The sequence below is a fragment of the Danio rerio genome, chromosome 18 (genome assembly GCF_052040795.2).
Source record: "Danio rerio strain M-AB ecotype USA chromosome 18, GRCz13ab, whole genome shotgun sequence".
Lineage (NCBI taxonomy): Eukaryota > Metazoa > Chordata > Actinopteri > Cypriniformes > Danionidae > Danio > Danio rerio.
This window is the reverse complement of record NC_141038.1, coordinates 48,016,479-48,027,008: the sequence shown is the minus strand read 5'-3', so window position 1 is coordinate 48,027,008 and position 10,530 is coordinate 48,016,479. Positions and strand designations below refer to the sequence as shown.

The 10,530-nt window shown below is 35.4% G+C and overlaps 1 protein-coding gene across 15 annotated transcripts in view; it reads right to left on the bottom strand.

Moving 5' to 3' along the window:
- Positions 1-728: 728 nt before the first annotated feature.
- si:dkey-224e22.2 overlaps positions 729-10,530 on the bottom strand; it is a 54,889-nt gene continuing 45,087 nt past the window's right edge. For all 15 annotated transcript variants that reach the window (XM_087293557.1, XM_087293556.1, XM_087293558.1 and 12 more), the window contains 7 exons: positions 7,359-7,505; positions 7,179-7,250; positions 6,181-6,259; positions 5,985-6,072; positions 3,650-3,758; positions 2,578-2,694; positions 729-1,682 (listed from right to left, as the gene is read on the bottom strand). In XM_087293557.1, the coding sequence (XP_087149683.1) occupies positions 1,572-1,682; positions 2,578-2,694; positions 3,650-3,758; positions 5,985-6,072; positions 6,181-6,259; positions 7,179-7,250; positions 7,359-7,505 (723 nt within the window). In that variant the 3' untranslated portion in view covers positions 729-1,571. The remainder of the gene's footprint in view (positions 1,683-2,577; positions 2,695-3,649; positions 3,759-5,984; positions 6,073-6,180; positions 6,260-7,178; positions 7,251-7,358; positions 7,506-10,530) is intronic.

Sequence of the window (10,530 nt, the reverse complement as noted above, 5' to 3'; positions counted from 1 at the left end):
TCAAAAGTGGCTGATCTGTTCGGCGAAATATTTGACTGCGTGTCAACACATATCAAATGACTAAAACGATATAAAGAAATCTCCACTGTGCAGAGCGAAAGCGCTTCTTTTAAAAAAAAATATTAAATACAAGAACAACAACATCACTGCATTGAAAAAAATACAATAAAAAAATAAGAAAGGAGTGAGAAAAAAAACTTTACAAAGCCTCAATTATTAAGAAAAAGGATTATCATAAGCTTTAAGAAACTTATTATTTTTATTATTAATAATATGCTTAAGAGATTCAATATTTTACGAAATTTTGAGCAAGAAAAGTTTTAAATGTAGGTAATGTTCTTACGATAGCGCTTCTTAAACTGAACAGAGCATCATCGATGATGTAGGCATGCACAGGCTCGAATGTAATGTGAGTGGGGGCCATCAGGAGAGAAGGAAGCAGGGACAAGCGTGCTTTGGCCCGGGTCAAGGCAACTGTATATAGTGCACAGTACACTATTAGTATATGTGACATGTCTTGCCTCCTTAAAGATGCTTCGCATTTGCTTTACATTTGATGCACTTGAACTCAACTACTCTCACTGGCAGAGCTGTGATAAAAAAGCTATTGGCTGTTTTCTAAAAAGGGGAGGAGCTACTCTATATCCCGCCCTCTCTTCATTTTTACACCAAACGTAAAATAAAAAACACACATAAAGCACTTCACAGGACAAAATCCAATACAAACATTTAAAGACCATTTTTTGATGAGTTTATTCCTATATTCTAGAGGTTTTTACACAGATGGCTGTTTATATATCACTCGCCTGATTTATTTTTTATATAGAAGCACTTTTTTTAAAGGTCCAGTGAAATTAAAATAACATCTTTTAGATGTTAGTATCAGTATGTTAGTCTTTAAGAATATCTATAAGCTTGTGTGGCACAAAACAACAATAAAATTAGCATTTACAAGAAAATATAAAACCGGTATAAACATGTAAAGCATGTCAAATAAACTTTGAATAAAATAGTTTGTTGCTTCCACCTAAATGGATCCACTTTTTTTCACGTCACCTCATACTTCAGTTTCTCATCAAATCTTGACCAATCAAATGCTCTCTAGTATTTGACATGCCCCGCTCCCTTTAACTTGCTTCTCATTTGATGCACTGGAGCTCAACCACTCCTACTAGCAGAGCTGTGATAAAACAAAACACTACTTGTTGTTTTTAAAAAGGGGAGGAGCTACTCTTTGTCCCGCCCTCTCTTCATTGTTCAGAGATTACGTCAAACATTAAATAAAAAATGCACATTTCGAAACACTTCACAGGATCTTTGAATACAAAACAAACCTTTAAAGACCATTTCTTAATGAGTTTATACTTGTAGATTTAATACACAGAGGGCTGTTTATATACCACTCACCTGATTTGCATATAAGAATACCTGTTTTTAATACAAATCAATTTTCTCAATATACTGTGATTACTTATCAGTAGCATATCATATTACGATATCTCTGTGGGGATTTCAGTTTAAAGGATGTAAGTCTGAGATCAGGTTATTTGAGAAACCATACGTGTGTGTTTTTACATCAGGGTGCAAAACAGCTGCGTAGAAACGTCGATTGTCTTGCCAAACTCTGGATTTTCAGCAAAATGGATTGTTTCCGTAGCTTTGAATTCCTCAAAAACAATAATCTAAATGACAGAAGAAAGAAGAGTTAGACATGTATTATCATTCATTGATTTCATGGTGGATTATGACGGCTTGCTACACAAATGTTTATTTGCCTACGCACAGTTGAAGAAATTATTGTCCCTCTGGTTAAGTTTTGATTATTATTCAAAGATTTTTAACATAGAAAATATTTTTAATAACTAATTTTTAACTACTGTATTTTCCTTGCTCGATGACAGAACATAATACTTTGCTTGTTATTTTGCAAGATACTAGTCTTCCACCTAAACTGCAATTTAGAGGCTTAACCAGCTTAATTAGGTTAAAGTTGGGCAAGTCATTGGACAACCAGTGCTTGTTCTATCCGCTTGTCAAGTGGTGACGTATGTAATACTGTTTCCGGTTCAAGCCGCCATTCATTTGAGTGGAGAAATCATTCGTTTATGATCACTTTATATTCATATCACACATTAAAGTTAATTTTATATAAAATCATAGTGTACACAACAATCTCTGGGCTTGCTGCATAACAAATACCAAAAATGTAACAATTTATAAAAAAATTAATCACTTTCTGGCCATCGGATATTAGGCATGGACATATCTACTGCGATCGTGATATGCGAAAGCATTAAATCGCTTTGTGAACGTTTATTATTACCATTTCATGAGTCTCCCCATTCAGTTGAATAGAGCGCTTGGACCCGGAACAACTTAACAAGCGGATAGTCAATCAAAAACAGAGTTAGCCAAACTACAACAAATAAAACTTTCTCTAGAAGAAAATCATAATAGGAATGCTGTGAAAAAAAATCTTTCTGTGTTAAACATAATTTGGGAAAGAAATGAAATAAAAAAATAACCCACTAGAGGGCTTCAACCATATATTTACATGCAGTACATGCAGTAATTCACCTCATTTTCTCCAGTCTTGAGCCAGGGTCCGGGTAGATATAGCGCTTTCTGAGGACCAACCGACCAATGGCGTCCAAGATTTTGCCCATTCACAAAAACCACACCTTTACTCCAATTCTGTGAGAATATTAAACACCATGATTTTTTGTGGTCTCTTTTGTATTATAAGACTGCCAGGTGAGAACGAAAAGCAAATGTGAAAACACAGAAATGAAATAGTTGTTGCTAGAAGGGATATAGTTGCGGCCTGAAGTAAACGATAATTACTATTCATTCATTCATTTTCTTATCGGCTTAGTCCCTTTATTAATCCGGGGTCGCCACAGCGGAATGAACCACCGATAATTACTAAATTACTCATTTAATTGTATTATATTACATCTAGCCCTACCCTAACCCTAAACCCAACCACCACGGTGATGTAAAAACAGTAACTACACAAGTATTATTCATTTATTCATTCATTTTCTGCTTAGTCCCTTTATAAATCGCCACAGCGGAATGAAACGCCAACTTATCCAGCATATGTTTTACGCAGTGGATGCCCCTTCAGTCGCAACCCAACACTGGGAAACACCCATACACTTTTGCATTCTCACATGCACGCTACAACCAATTTAGCTTATTCAGTTCACAGTTGGACTGTGGGGGAAACCAGAGCACCCGGAGGAAACCCCCGCCAACATGGGGAGAACATGCAAACTCCACACAGACATGCCAACTGACCCAGCCAGTAATGTAAAAACAGTAATTACACCAAGTTTGATTTTTATAATTTATCAAATTACCCATTAAACTGTATTATTTTAACATCTACTCCACTCCAAGCCCTAAAGCCAGCAATCACAGCAATTTAAAAACAAAAATTATACCAAGTATTATTCATACAGTTAATTAAATTACCCATTAAATTGTATTATATTAACAGCTACCACCATCCCAACTCTCACAGTAGTGTCACAAAGTGACAAAAATATGCTATATTGATTATTGATGACAGTATCCACAGCTGTATCCCATTCAGAATTCACTTAACCAAATGAAACCGAGTAGAGTTCAGCAGAATACTCACTGGAAGCTTTATAAATGTGTCTGTGGGTTGATCCACTACAAGAGATCCTCTGAAAAACGCAGGATAGGTGGGCTTCTCACTGACAGATGTCCATTTCCGAGACTGCAGTCTTATAAAAAGAAAGAGACATTTTGAATTTATTTGAACAGTTTAAGTCAACAGTTTTAGGTGAGCTATCCCTTTAAAATTAGCCCCATCAAACTTTAGCATTTGCAAAGATAATAGTAGGGGGTAATAGCAAAATCTACCTAATAAACAGGATGTGTCACTTGTATAGTTTTGAATGGGGAAAAGTGTAACGGTCAATATGGCGAACGGAGCCCCGCCTTCCAGTACAGGAGCCAATCATCGATCGTTTAGAAATGAAACTAAAGAGACACTCGTTGAATTTTATTGGTGATTCCTAATATGAAATTTAATCGTAAGCTTGGCAAGCAATTTTGGAGAATTTGATGTTCCCCATTCAGACAGAAAGCCCGAGCGTACTCTCTGAGAAGCATTTCAAAGATGGCCGCCGAGTGAAATGACTTGCCTTAAAAGGACTTCGGTAATAGTCAAATATTTAGTAGGTAGTAAGTTCAGAAGTATCAGCGTAAATAAAAACACATACATTTTTATTTAAGTAGCAAATATATCTTGACTACAATTAGTCTGAGGTGAGGCGTGGTTTTGTTTTAGATGCCAGATAAATCAGTTATATCACTCCCACAGCTTAAAGAGCACTTTTGATGCAAACTCTTTTAGAAGCTGTTTGGACAGATCTGTGTGTAAGTAAAGTGTGTCCGCTGTCATATTGGAGTTATATAAACACAATAAGTCTCTTTCTTTAAATTTCCTGAGGTTAAAATAGGATCCAAATCCTAGTGATTTAGAGGCCAACCACAATGTGATGTAGGACTGCGGTTTCTCCACCCATCGTATTGATTGACAGCCGTGTATTAGCATGTGAACATATTGACACGTATGATCATATCCACAGAACAGGATTTGCAAAGAAACTTGGATTAAAAGATCTGTTCCAACTCTCTCTGATCAGCTGCACCTCAAGAATGCAACCCAAGCTCATTCTGGAAACGTAGCCCCGCGGACGTTTCTGGAGACCGTGATTTACGTGGCCGGAGGTACGTAAAGGCCGCGTTTGGTTTTTTTCGAGCGAACGCTGCGGGGTGGTGTGGCGCCGCTCCGCCCCTCCTCTTCGCGCTTGCCGGCCGACGGCTCGCCTCCGAATGGAGGGCTTTCCCGATGCAATCAGTTTGTCCGCTTAGCTCACAGCGTTGCGGAGGCCCCGGAGGAGGAGCCGGAGCTGGCCGCGGTGGACGACGACCGGGATCGAGCCCGCGGAACAGCAGGTTCCGGAAATCAGGTAAGACGAAAAACGGAATCTGAAAAATAAGGGCGAGAACGCGGCGGAATCCGAAAACGCGGTCGAAATCGAAGACGAGGGCTTTTGCTTTTTTTTTTTCGATCCGGCAGCTTTTCGCGCAAGAACGGCACGGGTGTGAACGCCCGAGACGCGAAAAAGCGCGCACAGCGGCCTCTCGCGGATCCGCGAAAACAAAAAACACTCGAATAGGTACCTCCCGGGACGTAAATCGCGGTCCGCAGAAACGTCCGCGGGGCTACGTTTCCACAATGAGCCCGGGTTGCAAGAATGAGTTTTACAAGTTTATGACGTTTATTAATCAGTGCATGTTTAGGTGGGGAGAACCAGCTCATTAGCATTTAAAGGCACAGGTTACAAAAACAGCTACAATTTCCGGTCCCACTTTATATTAAGTGGCCTTAACTAATATGTACTTACACATGAATATATTGTTTGTTACAATGTACTTCTTGTGTAAATACATGTATTTACTGTGTACTTATGCTTAATTAAATATATGTATGTAATTACATCTGTAATTAACTTTTGTAATTACGTTTGTAAATACACTGTAGACCATCCTTTACACCTTAACCCACCCTTAAACCTGCCCATACCACCAAACCTGTCCATAACACGACCTCTATCCCAACTCAAAAGCACCACAAGTGTTCTCAAATACATTATAAACACAGTAAAACACTGTATTTATTTTCTGATGTAAGTACATAGTAGTTAAGGACACTTAATATAAAGTGGGACCCAATTTCCTCTGACCCCCAAATTGACATTTTCAGCAGGGTAAAATGAATTATTTGATAGGTATTTTGAGCTGAAACTTTATAGAAATTCACAAAATCTTCTCTTACATCTTGTAAAAGGGGTAAAATAGGAGCACTTTAAAATACCCAGCAGACAAATACTGATAACTAACAAAATAATAAATACAACAGACAAATACTGATAACTCACCTGTTTATGAACCCCGGCTTCATGTCCAAACAGTGCATGGTGAATTTTTTCAAAGGTACATTTTCCAGAGTTATATCTCCAACAAGGCCTGCGTAGATGAAAATAATGATTTAGGTGTCACTATACTGCCGCTCATACAGTATCGTGATGTTGAAGTTAAATACCTGATTATTTAATTAAATATGAAAAGCCAAACCTTTCTGCTGGCTGTCAAGGGCTGGACCATAATTTACTCGTCCACAGTTTTCAACCAGCAAACTTAAGGTCCTTTCACTCTGTGAAGTGCACAATAAATAATTTTTTATTAGCACACAAAAATAATGAGAATGTTATAATAACTGTTTCAAGGTGTGTTATAATAGCAATTATTAATATTATTAATTCAATTTTAACTAATATTAGCTAATTTGTAACTAATATTATATTTAACTAATATTATATAATAATAATAATATTTTTGATGTTGATGCTGTTTTTGGGGTACACTTTACAAATAAGTAAATGAAATAACTTAGTTAAATATAATTTTTTTGTATGACATATTCAGATGTCAGATGTAGTATCAGATACAACTTTTGACTTTTTTTTACTTCTGAATAATTTAATTGTTATTTTAAAACATAAATAAATAATAATGCTACATACATACATATACATATATATATATATATACATATATATATATATATATATATATATATATATATATATATATATATATATATACATATATATATATATATATACATACATATATATATATATATATATATATATATATATATATATATACATACATATATATATATATATATATATATATATATATATATATATATATATATATATATATATATATATATATATATATATATATAAACCTAGATGCATAGTTTGTATTTTATTATACACTGGCTCACACATGGAAGTTAAACAGTAAAATAATAAATATGTCTTTCATGGTAATCCATTTAATATTTAGTTTATTTAATATCACAAATGTCATTGAAAACCACTCAATATCCCACAAAACACTGAAAACATAATAACAAGTTTGATTAATAAATGAAATGTAATTGATTTAAGTATATAAATTTGGTTCACTGAGACATATTACCGAACATAACTGAAAAACTTGACCCTCCGCCAATCGTCAATGTATAATTCACAACCTAAACAGAACATAATATTTACCTTACTCTGAGGTATTTTAACTTTCTGAGTTCTGTAGTCCAAAACGCCGATGAGTTCTCTGTCAATAAACACCTTCAAAAGACACATTATGAATTAGAGATTAATCCTTAATTAAATAATGTTAATCATTATATTATCCCATGTGACACGTAGGCCAACATGGAAAGGAAAAGATCTTACTAGAGCTCTGTCACGAACATGATTTCTTGAGTTCAGTTCTCCACCTGAATAAATGTCCGTCTGATAGAGTGTGTATCCATAGGACTGACCATTATTGTTGTTCGCCGGAAGATTCTCCATACTGACAGGATCATCAGCTCTGAAACTCTGTAGAATAAATAATGGTTTTACTCAATTTCTTCCCAAATTTGATTTCTTTTTTCTATTTTTCCTATAGTACGACAATATTCAAAACCCTTTTCTTTCAGAATGTGAAGTATTTCTCAGTGAAACAGGGTATTTTAATAATAAAACTATGGATCAATTATGAAACATAGGCTCGAATCAATTAAAGGTGCTGTGTTTAAGTGTTCGACTCTTCTAAATCATAAAAATACCATACTACATTTGCAGAAATTTAAGAAACATGCTAAGTGAACATTAAAACAATGCTGAAGTCAGATAACCTGCTTTTAAAATGTGAGTTACGTGCAGGAACTTCTGGCTTTGTTTTGGTTATTTACCCTCCCAATGCCAGTTTAGCCAATTATATTTCAGCACTACGAGTTGCCTTGGTGTGATTCATTTAGTCAGGAAGGCTTTCAAATCATGTGTCCGAGACCATAATTGCAACCTCCGGAAGACAGTAGCAGCCTCCGAAATGAGACGCAGATTCAGAGTTCCAATTAATTAGCAAATAATATAAATATGTCAAGCGTAAACATTAAGGTGAGCAGGTTACATTGTAACCCTGTATCCTAACAAGAGGCTGTTTGCACCAGACGAAACATGACAGAAATTTAAATACAGCCATTAAGAAGCACAGAATAGTGCACTTACTGCACTCCAACGAAATGGTAAGGTTTGTAATTTAATTATTACATACTACTCCTCTTTAGCATTATTAAATGTACATATGTTGGTTAACACTGAGCCACACTTCTGAAGTTCAAATGGTTTATTTCATTTTAAAGATCTGCGGCTGCTTTTAGTATTATGGCAATAAATGTCAAGTAAAATGGCATTCAAACTCACATTATTAGCATTTAACACTGAATGAAGCACATGAGGTGTACTTGAGGTGTACTTGATCATTGTCAGTTTATCTTGTTATTGTTCAGCTGCAAGAAATAGAGGCCATTTCTAATATATCAATTCGAGGTGTTGGTTAAAACAAAAACTCATTTTAATATGGAGAATATCCCTTCTATTGTGTGTCGCTGCTTTTGCGAACATGATTTAAATCAGCCTTTATAGGCTCGATAGTCAGGCACACTCCTGTTGGTGTCGTCAATCTGGCAACCCGCGCTTAAGTGTTTTGAACCAAGAGTGCAACTCCTAGTTCAACCACTGGGTATCAAACGTACATACTGCACCTTTAAATATGCACGCAAGATATGCAAAATAAACAATGAGGTTTCTGCATATGCAATATATGAAGAGCTCTGTGAATATACATCAATCCATATACGTGTAAAATAAAAGCCTGAATTGTTTATTTATTTATTTTTATAAGTATATTTATTGGTGATATACGTAACATTATGTCGGATGCAATAGTACAATAAATATTTGAGTATTCCTATATTAACAAGTAACAAAATAAAATAAACAATTCTCAAATTGTCTCAAATTCTGTGTAAAGATTTGTTATATTGATGTTAAATAAATATGACAATATTAATGATAATATAAAAAAAACAATATTGTCCAGAAATGAAGAATAAATAGTATGTTCATTATTATATTATAATATAATAATAATATATTATTATTATTATTATATTTTATATAATTTTTTTCTTAAATTATTTTTTATTCATTTTTTTTCATATATATATATATATATATATATATATATATATATATATATATATATATATATATATATATATATATATATATATATATATATATAATCTTATTTTTTTTATTAAATATTTATCTTATTTAATATTTTAACCATGAAAAATAAATAGTATCAATGTAGAAAATATTAGATAAAATAAATATGTAATAAATAAAAAATAAGATAAAGTAAATATTATATTTAATATTATATAACTTTATATTTTTATTTATTTATTTATTTTATACAAACAAATATATATGCTTGGCTCCTCCAGATAACATCTAGCAATATATGAACTTTATGAACGCTTAAAAACATTTCTTACTGTGTGTAAATGTGTAAACCAGGGGTCTCAAACTCGCGGCCCGCGGGCCATTTGCGGCCCTCAGTGCAATATTTTGTGGCCCGCGCCGACCGCTGTACACTGACAGAATCAGCGGAGCGGGGAGAGAGAGTGCTCCCCCCTCCGCTGATTCTATCCGTACACAGCGGTCACTGGCATTCCCTGCCCGCCGTGTAAACAAAGGGGCGAGGATGCCGGTAACGTCACCACGCACCCCGCCCTTTTGTTAGACGCTGTGACGGGCGGGAAGTGTGGAGGGGCGTTGTCGCGCGCGTTCTGATCAGCTGTGTTGTCGCGCGCGTACTCAAGAGTGGTGTTATCGCGCGCCTACTGAAGGGCGGGACCGAGGGTGTGTCGCGTCGCGGGGGCACTTTTGATCATTTTGGAAGGGCACTTTCTATCCAAGACTAAAAAGGGCATGTGCACTGCACAGGTTGAGCCCTATGTGTGCACGTGCCTGCCCTGCATCTTATATATATTATAGGTAGATACAGACTGGTACAGACAGGAGTAGGGTGGGGATGTTTTATTTATACAAATATACGCCTTTTTTTTTAGGTGAGGGAATGGAAGTTTTGAGTGAGTTCCCCCACTTTTTTCCCTAGGACTTCAATAAGTCAAAGTACAGGTCTAGACTTAATGATGATCATCTTCAAGCCATACTGAGGGTCTCAACTGCTTCCGCTCTAAAGCCAAATGTGGTTCAGATTTGTGAGAAGAAGCGCTGTCAAGTTTCTGGCAGCAAGGAGTAGGCAAAAGATGCCATGTTCAGAAGAACTGTTCATAATCTTCACTCAATGTTCTATTAATGTTCAGGACACTTCATGTTCAGAAGAAATAATTAAAACTGTTAATAATGACATTTGAGGACTTTTTTTTGTGAAATCCCTTATGCGGCCCAGCCTCACCCAGACTTTGCCTCCTGCGGCCCCCAGGTAAATTGAGTTTGAGACCCCTGGTGTAAACAAACAAAGACAAACAAAAGATTTGTGGTTTTG